Raw genomic sequence first — 23474 nt, 5'->3', positions numbered from 1 at the left:
CCTCACATTATTATGGAGGGCTTGTCTGAGGTCAAATACGACTGTTATACTGGGAATTACTGCCCCTCAACACACTCAGTTTCCAGCGTGCTGCAGCTGTTCTTTGGGTTTGTGTGTCTCTGAGGTATTTTCCCATATTACAATAAGCCCATTAATGCAGCGTTCCCTCCATCTCTGTCTTACTCCTTCATTGCGCTCTCTCTCTCTCTCTCTCACACTCTCTCTCTCTCTCACACACACACTCTCTCTCTCTCTCTCTCACACTCTCTCTCTCACACACACACTCTCTCTCTCTCTCTCACACACTCTCTCTCTCTCTCTCTCTCTCTCTCTCTCTCTCTCTCTCTCTCTCTCTCTCTCTCTCTCTCTCTCTCAGGGAAAGAGCTTGATGCAGCTTGAATGCTGTGACTAAAATATTACAATACTGTCAAAGCATTTGAGGACTGTTGATGTGGGATTAAGAAGAATTCATGTTCTTCTCTAATACAGAGATTTAGTCTGCTATGATCGACAGGGAAGCCAAATCACAAAAACTGATAGATAGATAGATAGATAGATAGATAGATAGATAGATAGATAGATAGATAGATAGATAGATAGATAGATAGATAGATAGATAGATAGATAGATAGATTGATAGACAGACAGACAGACAGACAGACAGACAGACAGACAGACATACAGGTTGATAGATAGATAGATAGATAGATAGATAGATAGACAGACAGACAGACAGACAGACAGACAGACAGACAGATAGATAGATAGATAGATAGATAGATAGACAGACAGACAGACAGACAGACAGACAGACAGACAGACAGACAGACAGGTTGATAGATAGATAGATAGATAGATAGATAGATAGATAGATAGATAGATAGATAGACAGACAGACAGACAGACAGACAGACAGGTTGATAGATAGATAGATAGATAGACAGACAGACAGACAGACAGACAGACAGACAGATAGATAGATAGATAGATAGATAGATAGATAGATAGATAGATAGATAGATAGATAGATAGATAGATAGACAGACAGACAGACAGGTTGATAGATAGATAGATAGATAGATAGATAGATAGATAGACAGACAGACAGACAGACAGACAGACAGACAGACAGACAGACAGACAGACAGATAGATAGATAGATAGATAGATAGATAGATAGATAGATAGTGTCACATGCCTGTCCTGTCGTGTGTGCACTTGTGGGTTTTGTTATGTTGAGCATGTGCTCGTGTCCCTGTCAGTTCCCTCCCCCTTGTTATCTGATTATTGGTTAATTTGCCCCACCTGTTCTCCCTCATTATCTGCCTTGTTTGTTCCCTTTATAATCTCCTTGTGTTTGTCAGTCTGTGTTGGATCCTTGTGTAATGTCTGCGTCTCCCGTTCTCCCTGTGATTCTGTTGGTTTGTTTAAGTTTATATTTTATTATTCTATTGTGTGTTTTTCCCCCTCGTGGGTTTTGTTTTGAGTTTATGTTTATTTTGTAATAAATTATCTTTCTCTGCACTTGAGTCCTCGCACCTTTTCCTTTGTCTGTGACGTGACAGAAGGATCCAACCCTGTTGAGGACTCAGCAGAGAGAGGACTCGATCCCGGAATCGCTCACCACCTGTCCTCACTATGAGCGGATTCTACGGTTTCGAGTCCTCCACCTACTTCACCAGGAGGGAATGGAGATTAGGAATTTTGCAAAGAAGTTCCTGGAGACCGCCAAGGGGCTGAGGCTCAGTGACTCTGCACTCAAGGACCTTTTTAATTATGCCCTAGATGAGCCCATGGAGTGGTGGCTCAGAAGGGCATATGACGGAGGCACATTTGAGGCAATGGTGGAAGCTATCGCCTGCCAGCAGGAGAGAGCTGCCAGGGAGATGGCCCCTGCCCTGGCAGTCCCAAGATCGGTGGTCCCTGCTCCAGTGGTCCTGAAACGGAGGAGGAGAAGGAAGTCTCCCTCCGTGCCTGTGCCGGTGGTCCCTGTGCCGGTGGTCCCAGTGCCAGCGGATCGTGTTCCGGTGGTCCCAATGCTGGCGGATCGTATTCCGGTGGTCCCTATGCCGGTGGACTGTGTTCCGGTGGTCCCTATTCCGGTGGATCGTGTTCCGGAGGTCCCTGTACCGGTGGATCGTGTTCCGGTGGTCCCTATGCCGGTGGACCGTGTTCCGGTGGTCCCTGCTCCGGTGGTCCCGAAACGGAGGAGGAGGAGAAAGGCTCCCTCCGTACCTGCTCCGGTGGTCCCGATTCCAGGGGTCCCAGTACCGGTGGATCGGATTCCGGTGGTCTCTTTGCCGGCGGATCGTATTCCGGTGGTCCCTATGCTGGCGGATCGTATTCCGGTGGTTCCAGTACCGGCGGAGCGTGCGCCGGTGGTCCCTGTGCCGGTGGATCATGTTCCGGTGGTCCCTGTGCCGGTGGATCGTGCTCCGGTGGTCCCTGTGCCGGTGGATCGTGTTCCGGTGGTCCCTGTGCTGGTGGATCGTGTTCCGGTGGTCCCTGTGCCGGTGGATCGTGTTCCGGTGGTCCCTGTGCCGGTGGATCGTGTTCCGGTGGTCCCTGTGCCGGTGGATCGTGTTCCGGTGGTCCCTGTGCCGGTGGATCGTGTTCCGGTGGTCCCGAGTCCGGAAACGGCCTGGAGGGCTGTGATGGGATGCTTTGTGGTGGCAGTCCTGCATGCGTGGAAGGAGCACAGGGCTTTATCCGAAGCCCCGGAGGCAGTTCCGGTGGTCCCAGTTCCGGTGGATCGTGTGCCGGTGGTCTCAGTTCCGGTGGATCGTGTTCCGGTGGTCCCTGTGCCGGTGGATCGTGTTCCGGTGGTCCCAGTTCCGGCAGATCATGTTCCGGTGGTCCCAATGCCAGCAGATCGTATTCCGGTGGTCCCAGTGCCGGTGGATACTGCTGGACTGGAGAAGTTTCCTGCCTGCGCCGCTGAGGCGCCCTGCTCTCCCTGCGCCGCTGAGGCGCCCTGCTCTCCCTGCGCCCCTGAGGCGCCCAGCTCTCCCTGCGCCCCTGAGCAGTCCTGCTCTCCCTGCGCCGCTGAGGCGTCCTGCTCTCCGTGCGCCGCTGAGGCGTCCTGCTCTCCGTGCGCCGCTGAGGCGTCCTGCTCTCCGTGCGCCGCTGAGGCGTCCTGCTCTCCGTGCGCCGCTGAGGCGTCCTGCTCTCCGTGCGCCGCTGAGGCGTCCTGCTCTCCGTGCGCCGCTGAGGCGTCCTGCTCTCCGTGCGCCGCTGAGGCGTCCTGCTCTCCGTGCGCCGCTGAGGCGTCCTGCTCTCCGTGCGCCGCTGAGGCGTCCTGCTCTCCGTGCGCCGCTGAGGCGTCCTGCTCTCCGTGCGCCGCTGAGGCGTCCTGCTCTCCGTGCGCCGCTGAGGCGTCCTGCTCTCCGTGCGCCGCTGAGGCGTCCTGCTCTCCGTGCGCCGCTGAGGCGTCCTGCTCTCACCGCGCCGCTGAGGCGTCCTGCTCTCACCGCGCCGCTGAGGCGTCCTGCTCTCACCGCGCCGCTGAGGCGTCCTGCTCTCACCGCGCCGCTGAGGCGTCCTGCTCTCACCGCGCCGCTGAGGCGTCCTGCTCTCACCGCGCCGCTGAGGCGTCCTGCTCTCACCGCGCCGCTGAGGCGTCCTGCTCTCACCGCGCCACTGAAGCGTGCTGCTCTCACCGCGCCTCCCTGGCGCCCCCTGCACTCACCGCGCCTCTCTGGCGCCCTGCTCTCACCGCGCCTCCCTGGCGCCCTGCTCTACCCGCACTGCCCTGGCTGCCTGAACTCTATGGGCCGCCCCGGCCGCTTGAACTGGGTGGGCCTCCCGAACTCGGTGGGCCGCCCTGGCCATTCGAACTTTGTGGGCCACCATGGCCTCCTGAACTTTTTGTTTTCCTCGTTCCTCCCTTGTTTACCCCTCCCTTGTCTGTACCTTCTTTGTCTGTCCCTCCCGTGCCCCCCTGGTCTGTCCCTCCCGTGCCCCCCTGGTCTGTCCCTCCCGTGCCCCCCTGGTCTGTCCCTCCCGTCCCTCCCTGGTCTGTCCCTCCCGTCCCTCCCTGGTCTGTCCCTCCCGTTCCTCCCTGGTCTGTCCCTCCCGTCCCTCCCTGGTCTGTCCCTCCCGTCCCGCCCGGGTCTGTCCCTCCCGTCCCTAGTGGAGCGTCTGGTAGCCGCTCCTTAAGGAGGGGGTAATGTCACATGCCTGTCCTGTCGTGTGTGCACTTGTGGGTTTTGTTATGTTGAGCATGTGCTCGTGTCCCTGTCAGTTCCCTCCCCCTTGTTATCTGATTATTGGTTAATTTGCCCCACCTGTTCTCCCTCATTATCTGCCTTGTTTGTTCCCTTTATAATCTCCTTGTGTTTGTCAGTCTGTGTTGGATCCTTGTGTAATGTCTGCGTCTCCCGTTCTCCCTGTGATTCTGTTGGTTTGTTTAAGTTTATATTTTATTATTCTATTGTGTGTTTTTCCCCCTCGTGGGTTTTGTTTTGAGTTTATGTTTATTTTGTAATAAATTATCTTTCTCTGCACTTGAGTCCTCGCACCTTTTCCTTTGTCTGTGACGTGACAGATAGACAGACAGACAGACAGACAGACAGGTTGATAGATAGATAGATAGATAGACAGATAGACAGACAGACAGACAGACAGACAGACAGACAGGTTGATAGATAGATAGATAGATAGACAGATAGACAGACAGACAGACAGACAGACAGACAGACAGACAGACAGATAGATAGATAGATAGATAGATAGATAGATAGATAGATAGATAGATAGATAGATAGATAGATAGATAGATAGATAGATAGATAGATAGATAGATAGAAAGAAAGCGAAGCATTAATGTATTTTTTTGCTCCTGAATCCTAACAATGACTCTAGTCCGCGCTTTTACGTACGTGCTTGTCATTCACGACACCCGTTACGTGACGATATGGCCGCAGTTGCCACGGAGACCGCGCCAGCTTCACCGCTAATGCGCCACAACATTCCCTCAAGCTGCTCTGCATATCCACCCGACAAACGACATGGATCTGCTGTCGGCGTTGCGTTTAAAATCCATCACTAAGCGTGCCATAAACCTTCTGCTTTCCGTGTAACAGAAGCACTTTATTTTATTGTGCAGGAGTAAATTCACTTCATGTGAGAGATAAGTTAGTGGTTAGCCTAGCCTAGCGTGCTAATCCCTCAGCAGAACTGGTCAAACTGTCGGAATCTGACTTCAATAGACCGTAAGACGCTCTTTTCCCTTTATTTATTGTGCTCATGTTTACAGAGGGCTTTATATGTATGTATTTGTGCATTATACAAGTAATACGTGTGCATTTGCTTGTCGCTCTTGTGTTGACAACAGTATTAAAGTGAATTAGTCCAGATGTCACGTGTTATATATATATATATATATATATATATATATATATATATAACGTTTCCAAATGCATAAATACGCCATGTGGTTGCAGACATTTGCATGAAATACTGATGATTGTTTATGCAAAAAGACTCCAAGTATCACAGGAATTCAAATTGACAGGTATCTGTCAGTCAAATATATATATCTGGTTGTATGCTGTCATAAACAGCACTGCTTTATTACACATATTTAAATTTGAATTGAGAGAAAATATAAAGGCTGCCTGTATGATTTCTTCAATAACTGTTGTTATTATCATGTTTTATGGGATATGTAAACAGGTAAAAGATGCCGTCCGGGACAGCCGACCCTCGGAAACTCTTCATCCTGACCACGGCGGGAAACCACTTCACTCTGGACACACCAGCGTCTCTCTCCTGCCGTCCCCTCGATAACTTCCTAGATGATGGGAATGAGTTTCTGCTGGCCGTCAGCAGACACGCAGACGAGCTGCATTTCTCAAACAAGGTACGCACAGCTTGAGCTGAAATAATCTCGTTATTTCTCATTTCTTAGCATTTACAAAATTACATTATGTAAATACATCCCTTAGTCTTTTGACTAGAACTTGATTCTCTTGATTCTTCATTTGCTCTTGAAACGTAGCGCACTGCACTTTTCTAAATGAAGCCTTTCAAACCTGAAAAACGTGCTCTATCTGAGACGAAGGAAGGAAGGAATACAATTTTTCTCTATCTCTGTCATTCTCTGGAAAGCAGTTTAAATGAGTGCATTGACTGAGTGCTGTCTGTCACTGCACTGCAAAAAATCTGTTTACTCAACATTTTTAATGGTTATATAATAATTTTATATTAAATAAACAAACAGTTTCTACAGTGTTATTGTGTCTTTAATCATTCCTAAGCATGATGTTAATCCAACGCCACCTCCACAATAATACGTTTTGTTTAAAAATGACTGTAATAAACAACTCTTATATGGGAATGAAGGAGGCGGGAACCGGCGAACATTCAACAACTTTTATTAAATAAACAAAACGAAAACCGCGGGCAGCCCCTCACGGACGACTGCCTGCACACACATAACAAAACATAAAGAAAACTCAACGTAAAGTCCAGGCCTGGTCCTCTCGTCCTTGACTGGTGTCGCTCGTCCTTAAATGCCTCCGAGCTCCCTAATGAGAGGACTCGAGACTGGTGTGGCTCTCACTCGTTCCTCCCATGTCTCTCGCTCGTTTACCACACCACAATTATTTTCTAAATGATGTCGTTCTGTTTTCACTGGAGGAAAACAGATGCGGTGTGATGAGAGGTGAGCGCAGCGAAAACTTTATAGTGGATGAGAAACCATCTTGTATTGCTCCCATCTCACATTATGTAAACTGCATTTATATCAAATAACTCCACATTATATTATAACAATCTATCAATAAACACACACACCTTGTTCTGATGCTGGCGCTGCGGACTGAGGAACAGCTGACTAAAAGACGGGAAGGAGCCAAAGCCCCCTGCTGTTTTCATATTAGTTTTAAAGGGGACTAATGGAAAATGCGTGTACAGATCACAATGCTATTCACATTTTTTTAGGCGGGGCTGAGTAGAAATTTAGATTAAAAAAGGCCTAGAAACGTCCCTGTTTGCGGCTCCTCTCTTCTCAGTCTGTCAGTAACGCTCTGTTTAGTTTCTGTCTCTATGAAGCCCCGCCTTCTGAAAAGCACTGTGCTCTGATTGGTCGGCTGGAGCAGTGTGTTGTGACTGGTCAAGTGCTTTGAGCATGTTTGGGAAATGTCCCGCCCCTTACCATAACCGATAGTTTTAACACACTACTAACTCACTCAACAGGCCCCGTCCCTTTATTCGGCGTATGAATTATTTCAACGAGTAATATTGTGACGTGTTCGTTCCCGGAAGAAAACTCGAGATTGCAATGGAGGCGTTTCAGGAGTTCAGAAACACTGACACTGATATAGAGAAGAACTGGAAGAGCTTTTTCATCCTTGAACTGTAACATTACACACTATTAAAGAAAGATGTCAAATGAATCACTGATTCATGTTCATGTGTTATGATTGCTACAGATTTATATATAATCTTCAGGAAACTTAATGGCCCAATAAAACATGCTTAATATTCATGGTAATTAGTATTATTTTATATTTGCAATATTAAAGTGACATTCAATAAACCACCCAGCTCTACATTCAGCTACCAAACACTGTCAGAAAAGCAAAAGATAAAGCTGATGTTGTGTTTGTGCAGCTGGAGAGTATGGAGGGCGACGGCAGGGTTCTGGTGTTCTTCAAACCTCATCCGTGTGTGGTGTCAGAGGACAACCTGCACCGATCCGTCCTGGTGTCCTCCATGCTGGAGTCTCCCATCAGCACTCTTTACCAGGCCCTGCGACAGGTCTACGGCCCCATCCTGCTGCAGGTCAGGCTCATGGGACGTGTGTTTCACGTGTGTGTGTGAATGTGCGGTTGGGTTTGTAATGTGTGTGTGTTTTCTGCTCTCTGCAGGATGATAAATGGAGTCAGTCGTTCGACTCAAAGCTTCAGTCTCTGCTCACAGATCTTGAGGTCGGGCTGGGCTCTGTGCTTAGACACTCAGCACCGAAGGATTCTGGGAAACGGAGTCATTCGGAGTCAGATGTGTCGAGTGAGTTCTCTCATCTTGTGTTTTTACACATTTAAAATTCCAGTGCGAATGAACATGCTGATGCGTGCAGGTATCACGACCCCTCTGGATGAGTTCTGCTTCTGGGCCGATGTCAGTCGCTCTGGACATCAGAGCAGCGAGAGAGAGCGGGCGGCACACTTCTCTGAGCTTTTCACCACCATTGAGAAGGTACATACACACACACACACACACACACACATTAAGAGTTTTGATGCTCATGCGCACAGTTGTACATAGGCCTGTCGCGATAGTCAATATATTGACTTATCGTTTCATATATGGACATATGACCTGGACATGATCATTTTTGGTGACAATAGATATTGCCTATATAAAGGCATAATCACAAATGTTTTTTTCATGTTTTAATTTGAACAGTAAACCCCTGTTGTGCAGCACAAATGATAGGGTTTATTTAAATGTCATTTGATTAAAAATAAATAAATGTTTTATGCCTTTATTTGACCAGCAAAACTAAAATACACAACACAGAATTTCTTTAAAAAAAATCTCACATTTAGTCAACATTTCACATTTTTTTCATGTAATATTTATATTTAATATTATTTCATCTATATTTCCATTACCAAAAACGTTTTTATTTATTTATTTTTTATCGTAGTTTTAATCGACCGATAGTTTTTAAAAAGATACTAGATTAAAATATAATAATAATACATAAAATAACAGGTAAAAAAGCAGCGCTGAACTTTATTACAAGAAATTTTAAAAAGTACTGAACCATGAAAATGTGTTAAATTTCATATGTAAATATGAAAATATTAAAATGAGTTCTAACAGAAAAAAAATTCTACAGAAAATAACTAAAACATTAAAATATTACAAATATAAATCTTTCTTAAACTATAACCTAGAAACATGTATGTAAATGTCAGGTAACAGACTGCAAATCCCATTTGTTAACAATGATGTATTTATTTAGCTAGCTTACATGAACTAAATGCATTATGCAATGTACATTTTACAGCATGTATTAATATTCGATCAATACAATTCTACCTTAATCATTCATGTTAGTTCATAGTGCATAAAAAGGTTAACAGATAAAACTAACAATGAATAATACTTCTACAGCATTTATTAACTTACTTAATGTTACAAATTGAATACTATTGTATTATATTAAGTGTTATCATTTCATATAAATCCAAACAGATCGCTTTTTTAGAACGCAACGGTTTTCTTATCAAAATAACAACATATGTATTGACGTCTAATGCGTTTCTGTTGAATGCATGATAAAGTTTCTCACATCAAAAAAAGTTTCTCAGTTACATCCTTTTAAATGCTTGAGGTAACCGCTGCTGCTAATATTAGCGTCCTGTCAGCCTCGACGACAAAGTACATATACTGCTGTTCTTCCCCTGCTAAAGCATCTAGTCAACAAATCAATTACTTTATAATGATTTGGCAACATGTACTGAAGTGTTCTGTATTCATACCGTTTCTCTGTTGGTGTTTTAAAACGCGCATCAGATGTGTCAGCGCGCTCTGTGCAGCGTGTGCTCTGAAGCACAGCCTCACGTGTCCTCACGTGGTAATGTAAACAGTGATAGTTTTTCATTTGGCTTCTAGAGGCCGCTCTCGCGCCAAATAATGCCAGCAGACCCTTCTCAGAGCTCTCGTAGGCTACTGTGTAATGACAGCAGCCTTCTCAGCCACTCCCACAACGGACGCAAACTGGAAAAACTATCGGTATTGATTTTTGCCGATAACCGATTGTTCCACCAATCAGCTATCGGTGCCGATTAATCTGCAAATCCGATGAATCGGTCGACCTCTAATTATTATTAACTTAAACATTTAAGTTCAGTTAGTTGCCAATGCATTTTAATTTTGTGGATAAAACCAAGTGTATGTAATTCTACATTTTCTGTGAATGTGTGTTTGTTTCAGGACTACAGTAATCTGGATAGTTTCAGTCTGGTGGAGGTATTGGACCTGATTGAGAGCACACGTGAGACAGTAGATGACGTGTGGAAGCAGACTGAGCACGTCCCCTATCCCGAGACACGCATGATCAGACTCATGGATGTCATAGGTGCGACTTAAAAAAAGTGTTGATAAGTAATAATGATGTTTGACTTAAAGGAACTGTATGTAAGAAATGTATATTCACATTTAATCATTTAGCAGACGCTTTTATCCAAAGCGACTTACAAAAGAGGAGAGAGAGCAATAGAAGCAACTAAATAAACAAGGGCAACAGTCTGCAAGTGCTGTAAGAAGTCACAGTTAATTGAACAGTACACATACAATTAAAAAAATAAAATAAACAAACAAACAGAAAATTGAATTGGATAGTTAAGACATGCTAGTCTTTGAATGTATTTCAATTAATCATAAAATGGCCCTGATATGTCACTAGACATTTCAAAATCATGTTAATTTCAAATACTTTATCAAATACCGGCCAGGATATTGCTGTCGCAGCTCAACTGATGTTGATGTTGTCATGTTGTGTTTTGGCCTGAAGCTCCGCCCTCCACCTATCGACCAATCACAAAGTCAGTAATTTGGGCTTCCGGGTTGCCAGATCTGCTCTAGCTACCACAGTTTCCGCTACAAACGTTCCTGCTGATCCTGCAGCCAATCTGGCAACTTTGAGTCAGGGGGCGGGGGAGGGGGATACACCTGCAGTACCAGTTTTGGCCACAATCTTACATACACTTCCTTAAATAATATATTTGAGTAAGTACTAATGACGTTCCTGATGTATGTGTGTTTATAGGCGGAGCTCTCGGCAGGTTTGTCCAGAGGAAGTTGAATGCACTGCACTTGTGGGAGGATCCTTATTTCACAGTCAGGGAGGGACTTAAAGGGGGCACGGCTGTCTGTGAGCAGTGGGTGGCGGCCTGTGAACACCTGACTGGTCAGGTGTGGAAACGTTACTCACCTCATCCGTGGAGCGGAGAGAAGCACCGCCCACAGGGGCTACAGAGCCTCGGCCAGCGATTGGAGGAGGTCGGGCCGCACACCTCTCAGTCTTTGCCGTATAATCTTGTGCATAATCTCATGCCGTGTGTGTGTGTGTGTGTGTGTTGTAGGTGTTGCAGGTGCGATCTGTGTGTGAGAAACTGCAGCGCTTGTTATCCGGAGGGAAACAGCAGGTTTCAGCCACACGTGTGTATCAGCCTTTCACGGGACTCAACCCGATACACTACAACCCTTATACTGAGGTACACACATGCACAAATCCTTCACTATTGTATTTCCATCAAAATGATTATTTGATATATCTATATGTGTGTGTCTGTGTGTGTGTGTGTTTAGCCCTTATGGAGAGCCGCAGTGTCTCAGTTTGATCGACTCATCACTCCAGCAGAACAGGAAGCAGCTGGAAAGCTCAAGACCTTCATAATAGATGCACAGGACAGTCCGCAGCAGGTACACACACTCACACAAATTCTGTCCATATTATAGTTCCTTCTAGTCAAGAATCGCCCACTTAGACTTACTGAGAAAGTAATCAGCCTTGGTGAGCAGAAGAGATTTCAGAAACATTTAAAAATCATACCACCCCCAAACTTTTGAAGGGTAGTGTATTAGAAGAACTGTGAGACATTGTGAATTTTCCTCCTCAGAAAGTGTAGTTAAATATCTCATATCCATTTCTCAAACAAAACTCAAATTGTTAACCTTGTGAACCTCCAGACTAGGGTTGGGTACCGAAACCTGTTGCCAATATGGCACCTACAGGGAGTGCAGAATTATTAGGCAAATGAGTATTTTGACCACATCATCCTCGTTATGCATGTTGTCTTACTCCAAGCTGTATAGGCTGGAAAGCCTACTACCAATTAAGCATATTAGGTGATGTGCATCTCTGTAATGAGAAGGGGTGTGGTCTAATGACATCAACACCCTATATCAGGTGCGCATAATTATTAGGCAACTTCCTTTCCTTTGGCAAAATGGGTCAAAAGAAGGACTTGACAGGCTCAGAAAAGTCAAAAATAGTGAGATATATTGCAGAGGCATGCAGCAGTCTTAAAATAGCCAAGCTTCTGAAGCGTGATCATCGAACAATCAAGCGTTTCATTCAAAATAGTCAACAGGGTCGCAAGAAGCGTGTGGAAAAACCAAGGCGCAAAATAACTGCCCGTGAACTGAGAAAAGTCAAGCGTGCAGCTGCCAAGATGCCACTTGCCACCAGTTTGGCCATATTTCTGAGCTGCAACATCACTGGAGTGCCCAAAAGCACAAGGTGTGCAATACTCAGAGACATGGCCAAGGTAAGAAAGGCAGAAAGTCGACCACCACTGAACAAGACACACAAGCTGAAACGTCAAGACTGGGCCAAGAAATATTTCAAGATTGATTTTTCTAAGGTTTTATGGACTGATGAAATGAGAGTGAGTCTTGAAAGATCTTCAAAGATGAGCTTGTGGGGCCTTTTCGGGTTGAGGATGGAGTCAAGCTCAACTCCCAGTCCTACTGCCAGTTTCTGGAAGACACCTTCTTCAAGCAGTGGTTCAGGAAGAAGTCTGCATCCTTCAAGAAAAACATGATTTTCATGCGGGACAATGCTCCATCACACGCGTCCAAGTACTCCACAGCGTGGCTGGCAAGAAAGGGTATAAAAGAAGAAAATCTAATGATATGGCCTCCTTGTTCACCTGATCTGAACCCCATTGAGAACCTGTGGTCCATCATCAAATGTGCGATCTACAAGGAGGGAAAACAGTACACCTCTCTGAACAGTGTCTGGGAGGCTGTGGTTGCTGCTGCACGCAATGTTGATGGTGAACAGATCAAAACACTGACAGAATCCATGGATGGCAGGCTTTTGAGTGTCCTTGCAAAGAAAGGTGGCTATATTGGTCACTGATTTGTTTTTGTTTGGTTTTTGAATGTCAGAAATGTATATTTGTGAATGTTGAGATGTTATATTGGTTTCACTGGTAAAAATAAATAATTGAAATGGGTATACATTTGTTTTTTGTTAAGTTGCCTAATAATTATGCACAGTAATAGTCACCTGCACACACAGATATCCCCCTAAAATAGCTCAAACTAAAAACTAAAACTTCCAAAAATATTCAGCTTTGATATTAATGAGTTTTTTGTGTTCATTGAGAACATGGTTGTTGTTCAATAATAAAATTAATCCTCAAAAATACAACTTGCCTAATAACTCTGCACTCCCTGTATATAACCGGTATGTACTGGACCGAATCAGACGGCAGATTTCGGTTCCTCATTTCGGTGCCGCTGTAATTCAAACGTGCTTTCTCACTTTGGCCGGCTCAGAGTCAGAGACACACACACACACTCGCCGCTCGTCACATATCACAACTATTCAGTGTTTTCACCACATCATGTTTAGTTTAGTTTTCAGACATTTAAATGCACATAAACACTAGCAAAACGCACACACTGATGTCTATAGCGGCAACGACAATCCTTTCAGACAGTTATAATCTGACTACGTGTTTTATTCATATCAGATACACTTTATATAAGTTACTATATAGTTTACTCTAGTCTTCTCTTACTTCAGCAGTCACTTCATGCGCAGACTAACATGGCGGCGCCCATTGTGCATTATAGATCAACTAACACACATTCAATTACACACATTTGAAAATCAGAATATCAGATAGTTCATGACATAGTTAACAAGTTTGTGAATATTTTTAATAAAAAAGAAAAAAAGTAAATAAAACCGATACGGCACTATTGCGGCTGCTGTGTGTCTTTTGAGAAGCACTTAAACAATAAGGCGATGTGTACTAAAATATTTAGCCAGAGAATATGGTCATATTACAACTGAAGCTGGTTTGTAGCAGACCAAGAATACCGACTACTGCTGTTATTAGGATGTTAAAGGTGCACTATGCAACTTTCCGTCCACTGGAGGGCGCCTATTCAAAACAAATGTGTAGTTTGATGACGCAAAGTGTGAGCGCAGTATCTTGGGACATGTGGTCTTCACCTCACAGCCGGTGGAAAATAGGACTCGGGCAGAAATCATGTTGACGCATGCGGTTATTAACGTTACTGTAGTGTAAAGCAGAGCAGGACCGAGTGTTGAGGAGCTGAGCACGGCCGCTGGAGCGATTGTTAAACAAATACCCGCCTCGCGAATACCGGGACTTTTATTATGACGGGACGGGACACAGTCGTCGGGCGCCTGCACTGATCCGCTCTTCCGGTTATGATTATGAGGTAAAGCAGCTCTGTTTATCATATTAGATACATTTAAGAGTGTTTAAAATGATGTTATGACGTTCCTCTGTGCGTTCACTTGTTCACACTGCTAAGAGTAAGGCTCTTCTGCCAAATAAAAGCCGAAACCGAGGGTAGCGCAGATATGACGCGATTGACAGGCGACTCCCTCAGACGCTATGCTGACACGTCCCGGTCAGTGGTTAAAATAGCAATTTTCTCACAATTTACAAATAGTTGGAAACATTTGGGATATTGTAGGTACTCAACTGAACAAAATATATAACACTGGCTTAGTGGTTTTTGGATATTTTACTGCAAAAATACTACACAGTGCACCTTTAATTAACTTATTTAATGTTAAATTAGGCCTGTTGTGGTTGGCTTAGGTTTTACTGTGAATTTGCTAAATAAATTGTGTTTTGTATCTATTTATATATTTAAGTATACGTTAAACATTTAATAAATAGTTCAATTTGAAGATTTTTTTATTGATAAAAAGCTATTCTTTAATATCATCCACTGTTGTTTTGTGGCTTTTAAAACTATTTTTTTTTAAGTATCTGTTCAGGCACTGTTTTAGAAGTATCAGTTTGGCACCGGTATCGTAAAAAACCCAAACGATACCCAACCCTACTCCAGACTGTCTGTGTGCTTGATGTGTGACCCCAGATTTATAATAAACTCACAGACATGCACATTTTCTTACTGTCGTTTCAGCTGCTGCAGGCGTTTCAGAAACACAGAGATCTGATCAAACGACCCACAATCAGCAAAGAACTGCAGCCTGAGAGAGAGACGCTCCTCACACGATTGCTGGACTACAACAAGGGTCAGATCACACACACACACACACACACACACACACACACACACACACACACACTCACACACTCACACACTCACACACACACACACACACACACACACACACACACACACACACACACACACACACACACACACACACACACACACACACACACACACACACACACACACACAGCCCCTAAACCTACCCATCACAGGAAACATTCTGCATTTTTACTTTCTAAAAAAAAAAATCCTTCTGTATGATTTATTAGATGTTTTCCTCACTGGGACCTAAAAATGTCCCTACAAGGACAAGGATTTCGGATATTGCCATCTTTGTGGGGACATTTTGTCCCCATAGCGTAGGGATTACCAGCCCACACACACATACACACACACACACTGAGCTAGGGATGTCACGGTACCAAAATTACAGTAGTCGGTACCAATACCATAAATATGTTACGGTTCTCGCTACCAATTTTGGTACCACAGCTAAATGTTTTTTTTTAAATTTAACTATTTAAAATAAAAAAATTAAATTCAATGAGTTTATTATTTATGATGAGAATCATTATAAGTAAATAATACATAAGCATTTAAAGGCTACATGCTGTTTAAAAGTAAACATTGTTTATAAAAAAAGATCAAGACACAGACAGAACATGCAGGAGTAATATTGAAATATTATTTTGCAGTTAAATATTCATAGACACTAGTATATTTTCAGCTACAGTGTGGAGCCCTGCGCTTAGATAAACACGGAAGCGACTGAACAGCTGCGGATACCTTATATACTCAGGAGTCTGTATTACCGGTACTACAGAAATGCTGGTATCGTTACATTTGTATTATTTTAGTACTGTATGGTACCGAAGTACCGGTACTTGTGACATCCCTACACTGAGCAATATATCACCGGTTCACTGAATACTGTCAGCATAGGCAGCTACCTTCTGAGACCGTGTCCTGAAACCACACCACATAAAGGACTGATTGGAAACATGCCTGCATCAGGACCGTCTACGTTATCGAGCTCGCTAGAGTTTAACACATGGCTAAAGTTTTACAAATGACGAAGGCCATCTAGATTCAGAACTGCCATCCTATGAGGAGAGAAAGACAAAGAGTTCTTCATGCTAGCTGTGTTGTTGTGCAGGACTGCGGGCAGATTTTGAGAGCCGGTGTCATGGCGCTCCAGGAGAGAAAACTGGTCCTCTTGCTGGAAGAAACCTTCCGGAGGTCGTCAACAATATCGTGTGGGTCAGGCAGCTGTTGCTTAAGGTGCGTACACAGAGACGATTTTCATGAGCTTATACGGTATCAGGGCTTGACATTAACTTTTTTGCTCATCAGCCACTGTGGCTAAAGTTATATGCCACTCAGCATTTTCACTGGCCAAAATTTTGCTGTTTGGTAATTACATTTTATATGATTAAAGTTGAATTTGGCATGCTTAAATTACTTGATTTTGCGTCATTTTACTTGATTTAGAAGCTTTAAAACTCTTTTAATGTCAAGCCCTGTACAGTATTAATTAATATACTAATAGATTCATTTAAATGAGCCACTTTAGCAGCACTTACAACAGACTTTACAGTATTATATCTATATTATTTTTGGACAAAAACATTACATTTTGTCCAAACTACACATGTGACACAAACTACACAAAGTCATTGCATTTAGACCTTCAGACTTCAGACTGTGATGCTACGCGCTAACATGGACGCTTCAATACAGCATCATCATGCACACGTTCAGAAAGACAAATGTACCAGTTTATAATGTTCTCTCAAGTCTCAAGTTGTGACGCGTCATGTCAGAATATGCTGGATGAGTTTATTATAAGCGAAACGCTCACATTCGCTGTACACAGAGTGTTAGCCTACTCAAACTCTTACTCATGACACGTAGCAACACAGCTAAATGTATTCCTTATATGCTGGACCTTTATTGAAAGTAGCCTACTTTTGCTTATTGGGACATGCCTTCATAAGCACTCGTACCTGTAATTCCTCTAGGTGCCACTAGTGTCGCAGAAACTACATACTTCACCTTTAAAGGAAGTGTATGTAAGAAGTGTATTTCAATGAATCATAAAATGGACCTGATATGTCACTAAACATTAAGAAATCATGTTTACTAAGTAATTTCAAATACTTATATCACTGACAACAGTAGTCCGGCCAGGATATTGTCATTTAAAAGTTGCTGTCGCAGCCCTCAACTGATGTTGATGTTGACATGTTGTGTTTTGGCCTGAAGCTCTGCCCTCCACATATCGACCAATCACAAAGTCAGTAGTGTTTGGGCTTCCGGGTTGCCAGATATTCTCTAGTTACCACAGCTGCAGCTACAAACGTTCCTGCTGATCCTGCAGCCAATCTGGCAACCTCGAGTCAGGGGGAGGGGGAGGGGGATACACCTGCAGTACCAGTTTTGGCCACAATCTTACATACACTTCCTGTAAATACATTGATAAAGATCATTAAAGGGGGGGTGAAACACTCAGTTTCAGCCAATCTCATGTCAATCTTGAGTACCTATAGAGTAGTATTGCATCCTTCATATCTCCAAAAAGTCTTTAGTTTTATTATATTTATAAAAGAAATATGGGCTGTACCGAGTCTTTCCGGAAAAACCCGAGCGCCTGGAGGCGTATCGTGTGGGCGGAGCTAAAAAAATGACGATCGCGAACAAAGCGGTGACGTCCTCAAGCGTGGAGAAACCCATCTATCTCAGCTAATACAGATAATGATCCACAATCAAATCTGAGGCAGAAATAAATTGAACAGGAGAAACAGCAGCAGCAGGACGTCCGTCTCTGTGGTATGGACTGTATTTAGTGGCCTGTCAACATTTGTGTGTGTTTACTCGCAGTTTATGAGGACATGATTCGGTTTATGGACTATTGTATGTAGACATGTGCCGATTTTCGATAATGCGATTTATCACGATAATGAATATGCACAATATTGTTATCGTGGGCACTTTAAAATATCGTAAATAATAATTTATTAACAATTTATAAAAATGTTATAATGCACTCAAGAATACTTTGCCCATCAACCGTATAAATGCTCAAAACCGCTGTATTCTGCGTCAAAGGGACACGCGCTCAGATATAAACAAGCCCAACGTGCGTTTGCACATGACTGAACCGGTGAAGGAGACGCGCTGCTGAAGTGCCGCTCAGTGACAGCAGAGGGCGCTGATGAACTGCAGAATGCTGCGGTTACCCCGGAAACCCCGCAAACAAAAGAAACCGCGTGTAGTTTTTAAAACAGCCATTCGTTTTTGTAATCTCAATGTTGTTCGTCACAGCACCAAATACTTAATACTTAAAGACTTAATAGGCTATTTATTTTCAAACTTAAACATTTTTATGCTTTAATCTGGACTACAACATGCCCTAATGATTAGAACTGTTCTGATTATTTGTTATTGTTCAGTAAAACTTTGAGACATACGACTTCATTAGTTAACATGTTAATTTATTATTACCAAACTGACAATGAAAAATACTTATAAAGAATTAATCATTCTATGTTAATTTCTTAGTTACTGTTTAATAACATTACAATCAAAATAACTTTTTAACGGACCTAAGATAAAACTAACAATGATCAGTATTTCTTAACTAACATCACCAAAAACATTAGACTTTCTGTACCAAATGTAACTTTTGCTCAATCTTAATTAATGCATTAAATAATGAGACGTTATTGTAATTTGTAAGCCTACCTGTTGTTCTTTATTGCCTAATTCTTTTGCAATTTAATCTGTTTGAAAATTGTACTTTTACAGCTCTGAAAAATATCAAGAGACCACTTAACATTGATTTCTCAATGAGGGGTCTCTTAATTTTTTTTCCAGAGCTGTATATATTTTTGGTGCATTATTTTATTTAAACATTCAGTTATTTTTGTTCTTACAAAAATAGTTCTTAAAGCTGTTATGCTATGGCAACACTTTTTTTTGCAACTTATTTCAATATCGTGATAATATCGTATATCGTGATAAAACTTCATCAATTAATCGCAAAATGAAAAATTGATATCGGCACATGCCTAATTGTATGCGACTAAACCTTAGCAGTAGCAAGCAAAACGGTTTTGCACGTCAGAGTCAGACTAGTGTAACGTTATACAGAGAACAACAATGGAGTCCGTTAGCGCATTTGAATGACGAAGCACGCGATCGTGTTGTTTACGGATGTTTACTCACACGACGATAGCCGACAGCACAGACATTTGAAGTAGTTTTACTCACCGGCTGCTTCCAAAGCAGGACCGAACCTTTATCGCTGGGACCGCTCCGTCAAAAACACACTTCTTTGGTATGATTTGGTGAAGTCCTGACAGCAGTGACCGTGGAGATCCACTTTGCGTCGTGCGACTGAAGCGATGCTTTGAAGCTTCCCGTCATTTCTGCGTTCAAATCGGTTCAAATGCAGCGCTGCCTTCCCGGAATGCTGTGCTGAAGCGTTGAAGTCGCTCGACGTCACCCATAGGAATAAAGTGGAGCGGGGTGGACTATAACCGACATAAGTGTTCACGGACGACTGGATCTGCAGCTGAGCGAGTGTTTACTCTCTCGCTCTAGTCACGCGCGCGCCCTACCGGGAGAAGAGCCCGTACGGCCCATACAAGGACCTTCCGTTCTATTAACGTCAAGCCGACCCATACTCGAAAAAAACTCCCCGAAACTTGTGAGAAACCGGAAGGAGTATTTTTGACACAGAAATACTCCATCAAACGTCCAACATTAGTTTTTGAAACTTTGTCTACGTTTAGGATGGTTTAGGATAAGTCTTTAACAGTGTAAAGAGCTCAGGATACATGAAACAGCATTTCACCCCCCCTTTAAAGTGGTGAAGCACTTGAATTGGTCACTAGTTTTAGCAGTGAAGTCTGTGTGTGTGTGTGTGTGTGTGTGTGTGTAGGTGGAGGACTCTCTGAAGATGGCAGACGCGTTGCTCTCTGACCTGTCTGGGTTTCGGTCACTGGTCCGTTTCTCTGATGAGCTGCAGGAGCAGCTGAGGTCGTACGAGCAGGAGCAGTTTGAAGACTGGACCAGAGACCTGCTGTCAGGACTCTCTGATCCCAAAGCTGGAATCAGGTTAACACACACAAACGACAAATATGTAGACATATTTTTAAGAGTATTTCATTGACTTCCTTTGCTCTTAATTTATCCCTATAAAGCCCATTGCATCATGTTTGATATGCAAGTTTATGCGTAAAAAAACTTTGCTGAAAAACCTGTTGTGCACAATCTACCACAATCCTTCTGTCTGCCTTGATAGTTTAGACTTTTTTAGCAAGTAAAAGGCCTTTTAAGCCGGGCGCACACAGTGCGATTTTTGCTGTCGTACGAGCTCGCAGATTATTTTTTGTCCGCGATAATTTCTAAACATGTTTAAAAAGTTTGGGGAGTCGGCCTGATTTTTTTAGCAGTGTATAGGCTGTTCCCTTTTGTCAAATCATACACAACCACGTTGCGAAGGCTAAAACTATGAGTATTATTATGCTATAAGTGGCTGCAACCATACAGCATGCTCATACACTGTCACACACGCACACATACACACACACACGCCCTTGTGCTCTTTCTCTCTCTCTCTGGTTGTTTCTGTTGAAAGGAATGGCTGCTGTTTTTTACTTTTCAACAAATAATTTGCACACATAATTGTTTTCTTTTTCCTATCTGAAGCTATAGCTGCAACATTGAAAGCTCAATCTCTGTGTTTATTGCTAAAACTCACGTTATTACCTCCGGCTCACCATGCTAAGTCGTACCGTGCTTTGACGCGATAATCAGGTTAACTGACACGCACCACGTGCAAAATCTCACGACCTCTCGAGTGTGAACTCGCACAGTGAACGCCCGCCTTGAGTATAATTGTAAAGATGACCACCTTCAGCTCATGGTTCACATGTGTAGTTTGCAGGCCAGTAACCGTGTCATGGAGTTGGATCACATGGATGGTAAACTGAAGATCCAGTACTCGGACCGGCTGGTGAGTTTGCTCAGAGAGGTGCGGCAGCTGTCTGCTTTGGGCTTCACCATCCCTGCTAAGATCCAGCAGGCGGCAAACACCGCAGAGAAGTTCTACCGACAGGCAATCATCCTCAAACAGGTGTGTGAACACACATATACATACGGACCGGAGGTGTTTTTTGCACCAGTATGGCTACTAACTCAACGAGTGACATCAGACAATATTCTGTTCTCTCTCTCAGTTATCATTAGGATGTTAGATTTGTTTATGTGAATCATTGTTGAAATCAACACTTGAGTCAACACTCCAGTTTACCCATTCAGTTAAATGATACTGCAATCTTACATAGTTTAATTGTAGCAAGTTACTCTTTGTTAGTAGCTTGAGTAGTTCATTAAATTAATAATTTATTTTCGCTTGTAGTTTAGCTTCCCCCATTCTGTATTCTTATGTCAAATATTGTGTTGTATGTAGACCTGGTTGCGAGTACAAGTGTATTTGTGTATTTAACAGGTGGCTCATTTCTACAACACCATCGATCAGCAGATGATACCTTCTCAACGGCCCATGATGCTCGGCTGTGCTCTGGCCTTTGAGCAGGTCATCAAGGTAACCCTTCTGTACTGAGAACATTTCCGACTGCCATCAAACTTTTTTATAGTATTTTGCAAAATTAATATTATTATTTATACTTTTGCCTATGGTTTAAAAAAAATACCATAGCAAAACAACTTGCCCAACTAATATACATTTTAAACATCATTAAAGACAAATAAAAACAAAAGTAAATTAAAAAGAACAAATAAAGAAATGAACAATCTCACAAAAAACAACTCAACACAGAAACGATTGAAATAAACAGTGTTTTAAAGGGATAGTTCACTTAAAAATGAAATTTCTGTCATCCTTTACTCACCCTCAAGTTGTTTCAAACCTGTATGAATTTCTTTCTTCAGCTGAACACAAGGGAAGATATTTTGAAGAATGTCAGTAACCAAACAGTTAACTGGACACATTGACTTCTATAGTAGGAAAAAAAATACTGTTGAAGTCAATGGCTCCAGTTAACTGTTTGGTTACTGACATTCTTCAAAATATCTTCCCTTGTGTTCAGCTGAAGAAAGACACTCATACAGGTTTAAAACAACTTGAGGGTGAGGAAAGGATGACAGAATTTTCATTTTAAAGTGAACTATCCCTTTAAGATTTGCAGGTATTCAGGCACAGAAACTGCAATCAAATGTAAAATAACACTACACTTTATAAATAAAATATACATTACGTTACAAAAGTTATTGAATCAGAAACACAGAGTGAATTTTTCGTCTTTGAAATTTTCTCTGTGTCTTTTGTTGTTTAATTAACGTTAGGTTTTTTAGGCTCCTGTCACTTTAAGAGCTGCACAGATCCAATATACATGCGCTTTCTACGTTCACTTAAGACATAAACAGCTGCTTACACGAGGATATTTTCAAATTTTTATGTGTATTTGTCTGTTTAAGTGCAAACAGACTCGGAAGAAGACCGTGAAGATTAGTCCGTTGACGTAGGACTGCGCATCGACTGTACAGTTCCCACTGGATTTCGTCCTTTGCAAATAAATTTAAGCCCCGTTTCCACCAAAATTACCTGGAACAATTTGTACCAGGAACTTTTTTACAGGAACTTTTCTCCCCCCCAGACCTCCAGCGGTCTGCGTTTCGACCGCGATAAAGTTCAGTGAAGATTAGGCAGATTAGTCCGGTGATGTAGGACCGCGCGCGACTGCTCCTCCAAATCAGTGAAGGACAGTAATCATTTTTAAGTGTACCGACTGAAAGATTTAGTGGACTGTTTACATGAGACGTTATCTAAACCAATCTGGTGTTTACATGTGATGACTTTCAATCGCAATCATTCTGTCACATGCAGTTTGTCTGCCGCATCAAAAATGTCAACGCTGTTTTCTCCAGCAGCTGAATGTGTTAACTGTAGCCAGAGCAACTCTTAACGGCCACCAGGACTAATACAGTATTATTTATAGCTATTTGTTGTAAAGTGTAATAATCATCTCAGAAAAAAAAATCTTCTGTCAGGCGCAGTTAAAGTAAAAACTGCCTGGGGCAATATACGCTGTGTCATTACTCCAACATTATCTTCATAACTTACGAAATAAAAAGTTTACCCCTCAGAAAAATGTACTTTCCTCTCTTGTCAACATGAGCGCGGCGCGCGCCGTCACGTCATGTAAGGACACACACTTAAAAGTAATCGGTTACATGGTGAAAACAAATTAATAACGAGTATGGAAGAGATTCAAGCTGTGCTGCTTTTGCTGGTTATGCATAGGTTTACGAGGTAATTAACAACGACAGAAAAGAGCACTAATATGCAGATTCAGCAGCATGCAGCATATTCAGAAAGCTTGTAAAGCTAGATTTAAAATGAC

General features: G+C 42.9%; 1 protein-coding gene across 1 annotated transcript in view; it reads left to right on the top strand.

Annotated features, from left to right (window-relative positions):
- Positions 1–4933: 4933 nt before the first annotated feature.
- The window catches only part of dync2h1 (dynein cytoplasmic 2 heavy chain 1), a 159740-nt gene continuing 141199 nt past the window's right edge, over positions 4934–23474 (top strand). The window contains exons 1-14 of the mRNA XM_067451365.1: positions 4934–5213; positions 5677–5863; positions 7618–7788; positions 7875–8013; positions 8084–8202; positions 9952–10096; positions 10787–11019; positions 11103–11234; positions 11329–11442; positions 14947–15058; positions 16199–16323; positions 19988–20163; positions 20989–21184; positions 21560–21655. Coding sequence (XP_067307466.1) covers positions 5684–5863; positions 7618–7788; positions 7875–8013; positions 8084–8202; positions 9952–10096; positions 10787–11019; positions 11103–11234; positions 11329–11442; positions 14947–15058; positions 16199–16323; positions 19988–20163; positions 20989–21184; positions 21560–21655 — 1938 coding nt within the window. The 5' untranslated portion in view covers positions 4934–5213; positions 5677–5683. The remainder of the gene's footprint in view (positions 5214–5676; positions 5864–7617; positions 7789–7874; positions 8014–8083; positions 8203–9951; positions 10097–10786; positions 11020–11102; positions 11235–11328; positions 11443–14946; positions 15059–16198; positions 16324–19987; positions 20164–20988; positions 21185–21559; positions 21656–23474) is intronic.

This window comes from Pseudorasbora parva, chromosome 8 (assembly GCF_024679245.1).
Source record: "Pseudorasbora parva isolate DD20220531a chromosome 8, ASM2467924v1, whole genome shotgun sequence".
NCBI classification, from domain to species: domain Eukaryota; kingdom Metazoa; phylum Chordata; class Actinopteri; order Cypriniformes; family Gobionidae; genus Pseudorasbora; species Pseudorasbora parva.
This window is presented reverse-complemented; position numbering and strand designations above follow the sequence as displayed.